At 37.3% G+C, this 16,889-nt stretch overlaps 1 protein-coding gene across 1 annotated transcript; it reads right to left on the bottom strand.

Moving 5' to 3' along the window:
- LOC109836242 (beta-glucosidase 18-like) lies at window positions 1,051-8,394 on the bottom strand. The gene is made up of 12 exons (XM_020404107.1): window positions 8,217-8,394; window positions 4,491-4,557; window positions 4,354-4,412; window positions 4,192-4,267; window positions 4,029-4,103; window positions 3,844-3,931; window positions 2,847-3,099; window positions 2,639-2,754; window positions 2,216-2,465; window positions 2,000-2,102; window positions 1,712-1,820; window positions 1,051-1,222 (listed from the first exon to the last, which is right to left on the bottom strand). Exons 1-12 carry the CDS (start codon window positions 8,370-8,372, stop codon window positions 1,051-1,053), a joined length of 1,524 nt encoding a protein of 507 aa, XP_020259696.1. The 5' UTR covers window positions 8,373-8,394.

Raw genomic sequence — 16,889 nt, forward strand, 5'->3', positions numbered from 1 at the left:
TTGGCAGATGTGAAATCCTGTTTGAAGGATTGATTTTAGTGTAGATTTCTAGGAAAACTAATTCTAGCGTAGTTAGGATTTTTCCATTTGTGTAGAGTTTTATAGACATCTATGAAATGAGGGTTGGAATTAAGTCAAAAAAAAAAAAGTAAGGCAATAATAAATCAAAATTTATCCAAATATATTTGGTTAAATATGATTTATCCAAATATTTTGGTACTTTGACCTTTGTTGCCTTCAGAAACTGCACCGCTACATCTGAGAAGTGGAACTCCATTAACTATTTAAAATACAATTATAAGGGTTTTAGCATTACATTTCTGTTCTTTTGCTCTGGTGGCGATGGGTCCTAAAACCATCTCTTCCTCAAATTTCTTCTACATTCTGTTCTTTGAAAATAACAAGGGAGATATTAATATATTAAAATCTTTTATATGATCATCTTCTCATTATTGTAGTGAAGGCTTCAAAGAACTCTATTGTAGCTAATTCCCTTTCTTCGTCAAGATCGTAATCTTTCTTATTGAAGGGATATGTTTAAAATGTGGTTCCCTTACTAGTGGGTCAAATCTTCATATTTGGTAGGAAGGATAATGTTCTGTCAAATTTCGTTTTCCCATTGTTGACATATGGCGACTCGAATACCCTTTGAAATTTTCCCATTTTCTTCAGTGCCTGACTACAGATATCCGGAATAAAGGATTTATATTCTTTGGTATAGTTTTGTCTAGATAGATTATGGCACTATACCCTTCTGAATATGTTCTTTGTGTAAGGGTATAAGCTTGAAACTTACTAGAAATCATTGGTCTTTCACATTGATTTAGTATAATTGAGATGTTGTCTTGAACAACGAACTTATGTCGTCGTCTTTCAGTTATTCAAAGTAAGAAAGCATTGCATGACCGTTAATCTGGTTGCGTTGATAATTATTGAACGTATCCTTAATGTTTCTTCGCGTCTGATATTTAGAATATAAACTTAAAGTCGTTTAATAGTTCGACGAAATCATCAACTTTGATACTGCTAGGTCTTTAATTTCAACTTCTTCTAAATATTTTTAGGTTCGAGAAGCTTGTACCATTTTGCAGATAATCTTGGAATTCTCTCTTGTGTTTTGTAGTCTACGTGATACAATCCAAATCTTAGCGTGTAGCCAAATGCCCACTCAAAATTATCCATCAGAGTCCACACGAAATAGCCCCGAACGTCTGCTCCTTGCCTAAAACATAACAAGAAAAAGATTTGAAGCCCCTCATTTGTACCTCATCGAGAACAAATATTAGCATGTATAAGAAGATGTTTATGTATAAAGAGCTATAGACTGCAAGATATATAACGCGGTATGAGGAGATGATACTGATAGCGATAGAGAAGACATTAACAAGAGTTGAATTCGCATTTGAATCTGATTCAAGACAAGTCTTTTTGTGTTTAGTTCATGAGAGAGGGTAAATATAGCTCGACGTCGTCATGCCATTATATAGAAGTTAAGACCTGTTCAAACCTATCCAAGTTGCGACAGTTACGAAAAGATCTAGAATTTGATCCATGAGACACCTAATGAAATAAACTCAAAAACTGATAACAAATTTATCAAACATAAGTTTCTCAATGTCGCTATCTATCTATATGTCAGTATAGAACAAAGTCGTGGCATATATGATGTGAAACAGATCAAAAGAGACGCTGATATAGAGGCTAAACTCACCTCATGGCAGCAGAAAGAGAAGTGAGGTAGCTTCCGATGAAGTCTATTCTTTCCTCATCACTGAGTAACTCATCGGTGGGAGTCCCATCATGGCATTTTTGGCTATAACCTGGGAACAAACATGTAAATGCACATATCAGACCATATTCAATGAAATAGAAAGGTTATTATCTCTGACTAAAACGAATAAAACTGAAACTTAATCACGTGATATTTTAGGTAGAACTTAAACCATAGAGGGGGAAGAAATAGAACATAACATTGAATTTCCATCATTGTGCAACTTACCATTTTCCGTGATGTACATAGGAGTGTTATTATATCTTTCCATGACGTAGAGGACCAACTTCTCTATTCCATGTGGAACCGCGTCAAAATTTGGGATTCCAGTCTACAGCATCAACAGATAAATAAGGAACCTCACAGACTCAGAACTCTTTTAATTTTAATTAAATTCTGATGGTGATGTATTCCCTTTTCCTTCCATATTGCATTGGTTCTTACCGGGTATCCAATGGGTATACCATTTCTTTCTGCAGATGTGGATACTAATGCATTTCCATCGTTGGTATCCACCACGCATGGCGAATAAATACAGTCTTTCACATAAACAGCTGTATATTGATTGAGTCCAATGAAATCCAATTTATTCTGAAGTTTTCTCCTGTCTTCAGATGTGAATTGTGGTAATCTTGATCCAAGAACTCTGCGCATTTCGACAGGATAATCACCAAACATTATAGGATCTAGGAACCTGTGTAAGTAACAATCTGTATTAGTGTATTTAAGAAAAAAATAATGAGGAGCTAGATTATGTAAAGTTTATGGAAGTCCCTTCTCCTGTTTTTAGGAAATTTAAATGGCATGGCATGCAAGAAAGGGAGATTTCATATGGTGAATTTTGTGCATTTAAGAAAAAGTTATTACCATCCAACTGCAAAAGATAAAACCCGTTGAGCCGCCAATAAATCTTGGGTAGCATTTCTTAGGGGCTCATACCACTTGCTCTGAATCACTAATCCAATAGAGCCTCCTTGACTTACCTGAATAATAGAACTCTTATAAGTTTTTTCTTATCGCATCTAGAAACATATAAATTCTTTAACTTTAAAACTAAAGATCCTAAAACTTTTACCTGATAAAATTTCCTGTAGATATCCACTGCTGTTGCATGCGACAATATAATGTTATGTGCGGCGATATATGGTTCAGATGAAGAATCGCCAAATGCACAGTTCCCATATGGCTCTGAACAATGACCTGGAGGGTACGTTCCAACGCTATAACCAAATTTCACCATAAAGTTTGGCTCATTAAATGTTGTCCAGAATTTTACTCTATCACCAAATGCCTTAAAACATACTTCTGCATAATGTCCAAAATCTTCCCTGAGAGCAAATGACCAAAAAAAAAAAAAGTACATAACTCATTATACCAATTCCATGTGGTACTCTGTAATGAAATCATCCATTTTCTTTCTTTTCTCTATATTCTTTCTTCCTTTTTAATGAAATCATTCTTTTCCATTAGTAAATTCTTTAGAATAATTGGAAAGTAAAAACCAGCTGGTTACCTTTTCTTGGTAGCAAATGTTTTATAGTAAATCCTGCCTGATAGCTTCGAGTGAAATTAGATGCTAAAATCCGTTCAACTTAAACATAGCGAGTGAGAGTAGAAAATTTACTAATCCCTTAACTTCTCCTATTGCAGTTCTCCCTCTTTTCCCCCTCTTCAAATATATTATGTGTCGATTCTCTCTGGAAAAAGTAAAACACAAGGTAAGACCGTCTTTGTTCTGTGAAATACAACTACACCCATGTTTTGTCTATACTTTTAGCAGCATCTAGTTTTAGTTTTAGTTTCACCTGTACCTGTCTCTAGGCATAAGCTGTAATACAATTGTTTAGGATGACAGAAATTAAAAATATCGTTTTGCATTATTTTACTTAAAATTCAGAGAACTACGTTTCGTGTAACAATTTCTGGCAGAATAAACTTCGCTCCCTTAATTTTGGCATGTATGCATGGTATCATCTGCATTGGTTATGACTATGATGATGAGGATCATTCCATGACATACTATATTTAGAGACAAACAAGGTTTTAAAATCAGAGGAAGGAAATGAAATTACTGTAACTGGGGACTCAGCCATGCACCATATCGATCTTCAAGTTCTTGAGGTATATCAAAATGACTCAGTGTGACAAAAGGCTGTATTCCTGCTCCAGACATTAACAATACTATATATTGTGAGTTTATCACTCTATCTAACATAATAAGAATTCAGAAAGAAAGTTAGAAACAAATAATCAATACCTTTGACTAAAAGAGCATCAATAAGGTTGTTGTAAAACTCTATGCCCACTGGATTAACCTCTCCAAATCTTCCTCCTGATAGTTAAAATATATATACTTACGCATGAATTAAATTGATTAGTTTAGTAAAAACAATGTAGGATTCAACAATGCTTAAACTCACTTGGGAGAATCCTCGACCATGATAAGGAAAATCTATAGGAGTTAACACCAAGAGAATGCATCAACTCGATATCGTCCTGTTTAAGTGATATTCCATCATATTATAGAATAGTATAGCATAAATCCATATCAACTCCAGTATTCATAGTGTGTCATCTTTTACCAAATATCGATGATAGTGGTCATCGGCAACATCACCATTGCTGCCATCATGTATTTTTCCTGATACAAAGAAACTAAAACTATTTATTCGATTATGAAGGTATAGTACAGCTTCGCATTAAAATTAAGTCTAATTACCTGGCAAATGACTGAAAACGTCCCAATTGCTTAAACCTTTGTTACCTTCTGAAACTGCACCTTCTATCTGAAGGCATTGATAAAGAAATAAGTTCCATAGACGTTTACACATAAACAAAATTTTATTCAAGTTCGTGGTGGTTTCTTGTAATAGTAAGGTGAATTTGTGATAGTTTCTGATAATCATCCTATAAATTGGATGTAATGCCAATACTTTTTTAAACATTTTAGGTGTATGTTTGCATGCAAGCAGTTACGAAAGTGAAACGCAAGAAGTTGTCGCATAGGACTTAATGCAACTTTGGCTTCCCCTAAAAAAATGGCGAATTCACGTGAAAGTGATAAACTAGTAACTAAGTTTAACCAAATGACTTTATCCATATTTATTAATTAATCCTATTTTGCCACATCATCTTCAAATTGCGTTTTCAACAATAAATTGGTTTTTCGAACAAACACTATATTTCACTTACATGCTGACGTAAACTTGAAAGTTATCTGCACAAGAAAAGATACCAACACATTTTCAATTCATTTTCAAATTGCCAAACACCCCCTGAATTAATTACTTGATTTCTCAGTAAGCTGTTTCAAGAAGTCAGAATTAGTTGAATCATTTCAGCAAACAACCAGAGGGCATCATTAGTTCAGATATCAGGGCATCGTAAATTGAAGAAAGAAAGAAAAACACCAAGTATAAATTTTAATAGATTGACCGAACGAACTATGCGAAGAAAAGCTCAGATTCAGTTGAGGCGTTTCACCAAACGAAAAGAGTCATCATCAGTTCATATCTCAGAGCATCTTGATTTCAATAACTTTTTAAGTTATTGAAGCATTTCATCAAACCACAAGAGGGCATCGCGAGTTCATGCATCATAGTTTGAAGGAAAAAAGAAACAAGTCGTGCACAAATCTATTCCAAATTGTTAATAAATGATCCAATAAACAATTCGAAGAAGAAAAAAAATTTAATAAACAAATTATGCCCTAATCTAATCCACAATTTTAATATGCTGACATAAATGATCCAATAAAGAAACAAGTCGAAGAAGAAAAAAAATTTAATAAACAAATTATGCCCTAATCTAATCCACAATTTTAATATGCTGACATAAATGATCCAATAAAGAAACAAGTCGAAGAAGAAAAAAAATTTAATAAACAAATTATGCCCTAATCTAATCCACAATTTTAATATGCTGACATAACAACAAATTACGATTTACACGCATTGTGACTGAGAAACTCTATAAAAACTCGCCAACTGAAAGCAAATGCTTACTAGCACATAATTAGGACGATTTCAGCAAAAAATTTAGATAACCCTGCAAGAAAAAAGTTACTATTTTTCCTCACAAGAATCAGAATATTTGCAAAAATAATCTGACCAACTCGTGTTTTGGAATCTTTACCTTTTGGAATCGATTGGCAAACTTAAAGTTCATATTTTTATATATATTTAAAATTATATTGCACTATCGGCGAGTATATTAACTGAATAATTTTTTTTAATTCTCTATTTTTCCCCATTTTTAAACTTCTTTCTGCACTTTATAAGAAAAAAAGTTTAATGTGTATTAATCTTATGCTGGTGTTCTTTTCAATTTAGGGAAAATTTGCAACATAGTCTGTTTTTGCTAATTATTTAGCAAAATAGACCGTTTTGCTAAATAATTAGCAAAATAGACATCTTTTTGGCCAACAGGCCAAAAAGAGGTCTATTTTGCAAAACAGCTCAGAAAACATACGGGACTAGTAGTCCCGTATATTTTAATCACAGATTAGTGAACTCAGAAAATTTCACAAAACATTGAGATGAACTCAGAAAACATACGGGACTACTAGTCCCGTATGTTTTCTGAGTCACTAATCCGTGATTAAGTTGGCTTTAAACATACGGGACTAGTAGTCTCGTATGTTTTCTGAGGCTTGTTTTTCAAAATCGACCTCTTTTTTTCAAAAGAGGTCTATTTTGCTAATTATTTAGCAAAACAGTCTATTTTGCTAAATAATTAGCAAAAACGGACTATTTTGTAAATTTTCTCTTTCATTTATTATTCACCGTCACTTTCAACAAAACATCTGTTTGGTTGGCTTTTTTGTTTGGGTTTCCCTGTCATAACTGATAAAAGCTGTCAGTTTTGGCAGCTTTACTTGCAAAAACGCTCATTTTGGAACGTTTTTGCAAGTATAGCTGTCAAAACTGACAGCTTTTGTCAGTTATGACATAGAAACAAATGCAAAAAATGCCAACCAAACAGCCCCTAAACTAAAAGCGTTGAAAGTATCTCAAAAAAAAAGCGTTGAAAGTGCGTTGCTCTCCGGCTTTCGAACATCCAAACTCCTCAACAAATATAACTTTTCTACGCTTTTCTTGTGGGCCCACAACAAAAAATATGGGTTACCTAACGGATAAGTTTTGGTCCATGAAAGCTTCTGTAGCTGACCTTTAATGAAAATGAGGTTCGACCAAACCTTACTAAAAGCTAAAACAAGAATCCAATTTGGTAAACAAATTGATTCTTCATCTTTATAAGTCAAGATAAGCGATTAGGAAATTTCACAAATTTCTGTAAATTTTCACATACGTATATTCGTTCCTTTTGCATATTTAGAAAAAAAGGGTCGAATTTTTTGATTCGATATGGATTAGACATGAATTTCATAGCTCACGTTCATTAAATATGAATACGAACATGGATAAATTTGAAGGGAAAAAAATAATGTATTTGTATTTTTATCTTGTAACTAAACAATATAATTATATATAATATACAGATAATGTGGTTGTCCAATAAATAATCTCGTTCTATTTTTTATGAAAAAATAAATAAGAATCTTGAACTTCTATGTTCCCAAAAAAGAAAAAAAAAACAATAATCGAATACTATGTATAATAAAAATACGCCACATCGTTTTCAAAATTTTCGTCCCATTTTTCTTCCCTGCAACAGTGTCATGAAAAGCCCATCACGTAAGTGGGCACCAAAATCCGATAATGTCCAACCTGGGGTATTTAACAAAAAAAAAAAAGAAAAGAAAAAGAAAAAGATGCTCTTGTTCTTTTTTTCTATAAAAGAACATTAATATGATGCTTACTTTAGTTCATTTATTAAAAAGAAAAAACAAAGATGCTTACCTTGTTTACATTTTTTGGGAATATGATGGTGTGCTTAGACGGTTAATTGCAGATAGACCCCAGTACTATTGCCATATTAGACTTACTCCCTAGTTTACGTAGTTCTATTGTTGCATATAAACTTTCCAGAAAGAGTTTTATCGTTGCAGATAGGCCCGTCAGGTGAAATCTATTGTTGCATAAATAAAGACCCTAAAAAGGGTAAAAAAAGATTTGGTGATAGTATGAGAGGGGTATATCAGCAATTAATTAAGCCTTAATTAATAATTAAAAAAACACGTAAAAATGTGGCATAGACTTATTTTGTTCCTTCTACAGAAATTATTTATCATTTCGTGAACAAATATTATAATTATAAATGTCATACACAGATCAGAGGTATGATAACAAATTAATAGCTGTTTTTTCCCTTAAGATAATGATGATGATTATAAGTTATATTTAGAATGATGGGTTTAGGTTTTTGCGAGTTAATCTAAACCTGCTTTCTCCTCCATCTTCTTCCTCTTCTTCTTCTTAGCAACAAATTACCTTGGTAATTAACGACGAGATTAAGCAACTAAACAACAAATTAAGATACTTGCCTGATAAGCTGAGGTGGAGGTCCCAAAGAGGAAAGCCTGAGGAAATTCCCTGCGATCTATGGCGGCAGCAACGCTACTAGCAGAGCAAAGGAGCTGAAGAATTATTATTGCACGCAGTGCCACCATTGCCATTGCCTTTCTCTCTCTAGCCTCCATCTCTCCCTCCCTCCCTCCCTCCCTCTCTCTCTCTAGAAATGTTAGACTTTAAAAATAAATCCAATATTTGAAACATCTTTGTACCACAATAGAACCTTGCTATTTGACGCACGCAACATGGGCACGCAGCCCATCTCGCGTGCCACAAATAGGAGGGTGGGACCCACATCTGTCTGTGCCCCCCTCCTTATTTGTGGCACGCAAGATGGGCGCAAATGACATTTTCCCAATTAATGCCATCAGTATTTAGTTGGCTTGGCTCTTAAAAGTTAATGTTCACCCATCGCTCGCTGAGTCAACTGCTACGTTTGACTTAGTGTTACCCGTAACTTTAGAAAGAAAAATGCTTCATTGAGAGATGTCCACCTCCTATTGCATAATGAGCTAGCATGACCAGCTTATTATACAATAGGGAGGGGACATCTCACATGTCCCCTCCATTGGTCTTATGTTTTGGATCCCTATAGCAGCGCTCCTTCAGAAATATCATTGTACTGGACCCTAGCAGTATTTATGTGTGGGGCCCCTTCCTCTGCTTGAGGGTGCTTTTGAACTGTTGAAGATTCCTCAACCACAGCCCACAGTTTGTGGTTGAGTGGGATCCAAAATCATAGGGACAGCTGGGGAAATAATAATTATCTTGTCAATTTTAATCTTTTTGCTTGCTTCACTAATTTTTTTAATTAATAAATATTTGCTATATACCTTCGTTTAACTGACAACTGCTGGCCGGGTTGCCTTGCACGCGAAAGTGTGGATAAATAAATGAATGAACCTCGTGCATCGTGCGCTACACGAATGCGTCACGTGATAACTCCGACAAATTGGAGGAAGAGGAAGGAAAATGATAATAGTTTGACCATCACGAAAAGATGCAACGTGGATTAGTTTTAATTGGTTATTATTGGATTAGACCTTTTAGTATGTACCTGACATAACCCAGCCTAACTTAAGGTTTTTGAAGAAATTTTCTAAACAAATTCATTCACGTTTAAAAAATAATAATCGAGCTCCTTGAGTTTTTTTATAAAAATTAACCTATTTTTTTATTTTAATCCGGTTTTTAAATAGTCGGGGTTGTCAACCCCGACTATTTAGTACATATAATATTAGGGTTTAGGGTTGTAATTGGGGATTTGCAAGCTCTTAAAAAGTCTGGTTGACAACCCCGACTATTTAGGAACCGAATTAAAAAAACCGACTCACTTTCTCGCCACGATGCTGACGTGACGAGAAAGTGGGTCGATTTTTGTAAAAAAAAAAAACTCAATGAGGTCGATTTTTTTAAAAAAAATCTAAATGGGTTTATTTAGAAAATTTCTTCTAAGATTTTTATCTTGATTTTTGATTATGTGATATTCACTTGTATCCATTATTGCGCAGGTTTATGTGATCGAGTCCTTTTTTTAACTACCGGGAACGAAGCACACAATAAAGCAAAACACAGGAAAATAGAACACCTCATGTATAAGAAAATGAAGCACAGAAGAAAGCAATAATAAGCACAAGAAACTACAATACACAAATAAAAAATAAAAAATAAAAAAAGCATGTTTAACTTTAGTGCTGAACATTGGATGGAAATCATGGATGCGCCCTTGAATTAACGCTGGTGATTTAGTTATTATTCAAAAAAGTTGGGTTTCTTGGTAACTTATTAGATATTATCAATCTTACTCCCTAAAACACTGTTAGTTTTCAATTTCTAACATCAAAAAGTTCAGATGTAGGTGCAATCAAAGCGATGATATCTCAAGTATCAGATTCGTACAAGTACCAAAGATAAAATAGAAAAAAAATAGAAAATAAAGCGCATAAGGTACCGTGTCGACACCCTCTCCTAAAAACAAAAGCATTAACATGTCTTTCTTACAAAAAACAAAACAAATTATTTGATATAGTGGCATTTTTCATCACAAATCAAACATCTTATAAACTCTCATCTTCTCCCTGAAATTGAAATAGTTACACTGTTTACTTTACACAGTTAAACTAAGCTGATCGTAATGGCGAATAATTTCTATACATATTGTTGCTAAAAACAAACAAAACCTATATCTGATGTGTGAACGCGGATAGGAAGTGGGGGCCCCGTGCAAGCTTTGAAAAAAAAAACAACGCAGAGAACACCGTTTCGCTGTTTCCGCGTGGTGATGGCCCACCCGAACACCCAAGTCCTCTCCTATAAATATACGAACCTAGGGTTTTGTGTTAGGATGAGGTAGAGGGGGAAAATCGTGTGCGAGGAGGTTTTTTTTAATTGAGGCTGTCTTCATTGGTTGCGGGAGATAGGTGCAGGCAGAGGGTTTTTTTCGACAAAGGTGAATTTTTCGGCTGCAGCAGGTGGAGAAAAATTACAGCGGCTTTTGTTAGGGTTTTGAGCATTCATTGGTGGAGATATTTGTGAGAGATTTGAGAGTTTGTGTGAGGGTTTAATTTGTGTGTTTGTAAACCCTATATGTATTCTCTCTAATAATATATCTCCCCCTTCCTTGCCCCGTGGATGTAGACAATTTGTCGAACCACGTAAAAATTGGTTGTCTCGCTGTTTGTGTGATTTGTAATAGCTTATTTAGGTTTCCTCGACAAGTCAGTCATAGAACTGATGAGAGGAAGAGCTGATATCTCACTTTGTTGAGATATTTTGCTTTTGGTTCTTGTTTCCTTGGTGAAACGAGAATTTCTATTGCGACCTAACTCTCTTGTTGTGCTTCCGAGGTGCTGTCAAAATTTTCGCTGCACGCAATAAGTGGTATCAGGACCCAGATTTCAGATCTAGGGTTTTGGAATTAGGTGGATGAAGATTCTTGTGTGAAGCTTGGTTCTTAGAGTTCCAGGCTTCGGTGGAGATAACATTAGGAGTTTTCGTTGAAGATTTCACTTTCCTCGTGTGGACAGGAGATCTATTTGGAATCCAATATAGGGTTCAGTTGAGTAATTCTTAATTTCTATCAAAGTTTGATTCTTTCTCTACAACTTGGAGTTAGTTTACAATGGGAGAAGAAGGTGAAAGCAGCAAGTCGATGGCGAGTACAGTTCAAGTTGGTTTTCAGAACACCAAAATTAGTGTGGTGAAATATGACGGTAAAATCAAGTTTGATTTGTGGATGAGCGACGTACAGGATGCGCTCAATGCTCAGAACTTGGAGGAGACCATCATGGTCCACGAGAGAACACCAAAGTATGAAGAGGCGATATAGGAAAAGATGAACAGGAACGCTTGTGGGGTGATCAGGTCATGTTTGGAACAGGAGCTAAAGTATGATGTGATTGGGATGATGTATACGATAAAGATGTGAGAAATTTTCAACAATAAGTACCTTACGAAGAGTATTGAGAACATGTTGCATTTGCTGCGTAGGTTATTCACATTCCAGATGTCCAGAGACACGTCGCTTGCGGCTCATATAAACAACTATACGAAGTTGTTGTCGGACTTGGCGAATGTTGATGAGAAGATATCGGATGAGTACAAGGCTATTATCTTATTGGGCTCCTTACCGGATGAGGAGTATGATACCTTTGTGCTCACTTTGTTGAACGGGAGATCTTCTATCAGCTATAGTGAAGTTACTAATGCATTGATGAATTATGATTTGAGGAGGAATGACAAGGATATTTTCAGTGCTAGTACTTCAGGCGAGACCTTGTCGACGAGAGGTAGAAGTCCATATCCGAAATGTGGTAATAGAGGAAGGTCAAAATCAAGAGGTCGTCACCAGCTAGGAAAGAACCAATGTGCATTCTGCAAGGAGCAGAGACATTGGAAAAGAGATTGTCCAAAGATTAAAGAAAAGGAGAATAGCAAGAAAAAGGGCCCGGAGGCCAATGAGGTGAATGTTGCAAAAGGCGATGATTCCGATGATTAGAGCTTTTCTCTACTGGTTACTCCGGAGGTGAACCACTTGGATGCATCAGATTGGATACTTGATTCCGATGCTACCTATCATGTGACCCCTAAGCGAGACTGGTTTGCATCTTTTGAGGAGCTCGATGGGGGAGTTGTAGTCATGGGAAATGACCAATCCTGTGATATTTGTGGGATAGGTACTGTGCAGATTCGGATGCACGATGGAGTAGTTCGTGAATTAAAGGAGGTGAGATTTGTTCCTCAGCTGAAGAAGAATTTTATCTCAGTTGGAGCTTTGGATGCAAAAGGATTCAAGGTGACCTTTGAAGACTTTATAGCAAAGGTTACTAAGGGATCTTTGGTGGTGATGAAGGGAGTCTGCAGTCGAAACTTGTATTATCTGAAGGGGAGCATCAAAATTGGCCAGGTTGCTTCAGCTATTTCAGAGGCGGACATGAGCAGGCTTTGGCATTATAGGTTGGGGCACATAGGAGAGAAGTCACTACAGGCTTTGTGCAAGCAGGGGCTATTGAAGGAAGCCAAGAGTGGTAAAGTGGAATTCTGTGAGCACTGTGTTCTTAGCAAGAAGACGAATGTGAAGTTCGAAACTGCTATTCATAGGACGAGGGGCAACCTGGACTACGTGCACACAAATATTTGGGGTCCCACCAAGACGGCATCACTTGGTGGTCGATATTGGTTCGTCATGTTTGTAGATGACTATTCTAGGCGATGTTGGGTGTACACCATGACGAAGAAGAGTGAAGTCCTAGATTTGTTTGTGGAGTGGAAGAAGAGATTGGAACTGTAGACTGAGAGAAAAATCAAGACGTTATGATCCGATAACGGTGGTGAATATACTTCAGACCCCTTTCTATAGCTATGTCGAGACGAGGGCATAGAGAGGCACTTCACGGTTAGTCATACACCACAGTAAAATAGGGTGGCAGAGAGGCTAAATCGGTCTTTGCTGGAGAAGGTCCGATGTTTATTGTCGCAGAGTAGTTTGGAGAAGATCTTTTGGACTGAGGCACTTACATATGCGAGCCACCTCATTAATAGGCTGCCTTCATCTGTAATTGAGGGGAAGACCCTATGGAGATGTGGTCGGGAGAGCCAGCACGAGATTATGACAGCTTAAGGTATTTGGGTGCCCTGTATTTTATCATATGAGAGTAGATAAATTGGAACATTGAGCTAGGAATGTCATATTTGTAGGATTCAAGCGTGGTGTCAAGGGATACAAGCTATGGGATCCAGTTGATAGAAATATTGTGCTGAGTAGGGACGTCACATTCGATGAGGTTTCTATCTTAAAGCTTCCCAGCTCTCATCAGGTGGAGAGCGACCCGACAGAGGAGATATCGCAGGTGGTGGAGATTGATGCAACTCCACAGTATCCAGATGGTGCAGTATCCATTAGAGTGCTGACTGAGGTGACGTCAGGTGAGCACGACGGTGACACGGAGGATACGGGTACTGATGTGTAAGATCAGGGACCGACGACTCAGGTTCAGGATTCTATTACGGTTTGGAGACAGAGGAGAGACATTCGGATGCCAGTACAGTATACCGATACAGTAATTGCATATGCACTTCCGATGGAGAGTATCGATGAGATGGTGCCTACTACATTCAGAGAGGCTGAACAAAGTTCAGAGGCTGATTCGTGGCAGGTAGCTATGCAGGAGGAGATGAAGTCTCTTCATAAGAACGATACATGGGAGCTGGTTGAGCTTCCAAAAGGGCGAAAGACAATTAGTTACAAGTGGGTATACACAAAGAAGGAGGGCATTGAGGGCACTCCATTGAGGTTCAAAGCTAGGTTGGTTGCGAAGGGCTATGCACAGGAGGAAGGTATTGACTATAATGAGGTTTTCTCTCCGGTGGTGAAGTACTCTTCGATTCGGATTTTGCTAGCTTTGGTGGCACAATATGCTTTGGAGTTAGATCAATTAGATGTAAAGACGGAATTTCTTCATGGTGATCTTGATGAAGAAATATATATGACTCAGCTATTGGGATTCTGAGCTGCGGGGAAGGAAAAATTGGTTTGCAGATTGAAGAAATCGTTATACGGTTTGAAACAGTCTCCTTGACAGTGATATAGGCGATTCGATGGTTTTATGATTGGTAATTCATACGCTCGGAGCCAGTTTGATCCTTGCATATACTTTCGTAAGTTGAATGAGGTGCGTATATCTATTTGTTACTTTATGTCGATGATATGTTGGTTGCCTCTATTTCCAGGTCTGCTATAGATGAGTTGAAGGCACAACTTTCTAAGGAGTTTGAGATGAAGGATTTGGGTGAAGCGAAGCGTATTTTAGGGATGGAGATCGGCAGAGACAAGAAGATGAGAAAAATTTGTTTGACACAGGTGGCTTATTTGAAGAAGGTTCTACAGCGATTTCATGTTAGCATGGATACGAAGCCAGTTAGTGTACCTTTGGGAGCTCATTTGAAACTTTCAGCTGATTTTTCACCGAAGACAGTTGAAGATAGGGAGTTGATGTCGAAGACTCCATATGCGAGAGTGGTTGGGAGCTTGATGTACGCGATGGTATGTACGAGGCCAGATTTGTCACAGGCGGTGAGCATTGTTTCGAGATACATGCACGATCCAGGAGTGGGTCATTGGGACGCCATGAGATAGATTTTGAGGTACATTCGAGGTACGCTCAATGTTGGTTTGGTTTGGTGAGATAGATTTTGAGGTACATTCGATGTACGCTCTATTGAGGTTCAAAGCAGGACACTACAGTTGGGCAGTTATGTATTGGTTATGTTGATTCGGATTATGTTGGGGATTTGGATAAGCGCCGGTCTACGACGGGTATGTGTTTATTTTGACCCGTGTGCCGGTGTGTTGGAGATGCACCTTACAGTCGACGGTGGTTTTGTCTATGACGGAGGTAGAGTATATGGCGATTACAGAGGCTATGAAGGAGGCTATTTGGCTTCGAGGACTTTTGGAGGAACTTGGTATATCGCAGCGGTCCGTCACTATTCATTATGATAGCATGAGTGCTATCTATTTGGCAAAGAATCAGGTTTTTCATACGAGGACGAAGCATATTGACGTTCGTTATCACTTCGTTCGAGATGTTCTTGAAGATGACGATGTGGAGATTGTGAAAGTTCACACGAAGGATAATCCGACGGATATGCTCACTAAGGTGGTTCCGAGTAACAAGTTTGATCATTGTCGAAACTTGTTGCACATTCCTGATTGTTGAGACCGTTGGCGGCCATTTGGGTGAACTATGTGATGCTTGATTCCTTAGGCAAGAGGATACGTAGGCAGTCTTTACGATGCAGCCAGTTTAGATTAGTTGTTTTTTATGGGGGTGAGATTGTTTGGACTCTCGTTCGGGTTCCCAGCTTGTTGTGGATTAAGTCCGTTGTCGTGAATTAACTTCAAGGTGTACTGGACACAACAAGTGGGACTTTTGAATGCTTATGGTGTCAGCTCAGTTTGGAAGAAACTTCACCGAGGTGGAGAATTGTGAACGCGGATAGGAAGTGGAGGCCACCCACGTGCAAGCTTTGAAAAAAACAACGCAAAGAACACGGTTTCGTTGTTTCTGCGTGGTGATGGCTCACCCGAACACCCAAGTCCTCTCCTATAAATATACGAACCTAGGGTTTTGTGCTAGGATGAGGTAGAGGTGGAAAATCGTGTGCGAGGAGGTTTTTTTTAATTGAGGTTGTCTTCATTGGCTGCGGGAGATAGGTGCAGGTAGAGGGTTTTTTTCGGCAGAGGTGAATTTTTCGGCTGCAGCAGGTGGAGAAAAATTGCAGCGGCTTTTATTAGGATTTTGAGTATCCATTAGTGGAGATATTTGTGAGAGATTTGAGAGTTTGTGTGAGGGTTTAATTTGTGTGTTTGTAAATCTTATCTGTATTCTCTCTAATAGTAGATCTCCCCTCTCCTTGCCCCGTGGACGTAGACAATTTGCTGAACCACGTAAAAAATTGGTTGTCTTGTTGTTTGTGTGATTTGTAATAGCTTATTTAGGTTCCCTCGACAAGTCAGTCCTAGAACTGATGAGAGGAAGAGCTGATATCCCACTTTGTTAAAATATTTTGCTTTTGGTTCTTGTTTCCTTGGTGAAACGAGAATTCCTATTGCGACCTAACTCTCTTGTTGTGCTGCCGAGATGCTGCCGAAATTTCCGCTGCGCGAAACATGATGTTCATTCTATATTACAAGCATAGTAATCAATTCCCTCAATGAGCTAAATCGAGGATTTCAAGTTAATGTCCGCCATTTTAACTGTAGAAGGACATAGTGCCCATTGATCGAGAACAAACATTAGAATTTTGTAGCGAGACAATTTAGTAACAAGAGTTGAATTTGCATTTGAATCTGTCTAAAGTGATTTTTTTTAGTTTGCAACAGAGAGTCTAGCAGATATACAGCAGAACAGGGGCAATTGATGCTGATAGTAGTCAGATTATCAAGTTCATACTATCATAAATAAGCCAATAAAAATTCAGATCTATCCAATTTCCAGTAATAAATTTATATTGCTATCTATTCCAGTATACAGAGAGGTTCTTATATCAATTAAAAAGGTAAAAAGAAGAACAGGTTGAGGGTGAAAATGAAGCAACACTAGAGATGGACAAAATGTATGAAAAAATTATTATTGAGAGTTTGT

The sequence above is a fragment of the Asparagus officinalis genome, chromosome 4 (assembly GCF_001876935.1).
Source record: "Asparagus officinalis chromosome 4, Aspof.V1, whole genome shotgun sequence".
Taxonomy (NCBI): Eukaryota; Viridiplantae; Streptophyta; class Magnoliopsida; order Asparagales; family Asparagaceae; genus Asparagus; species Asparagus officinalis.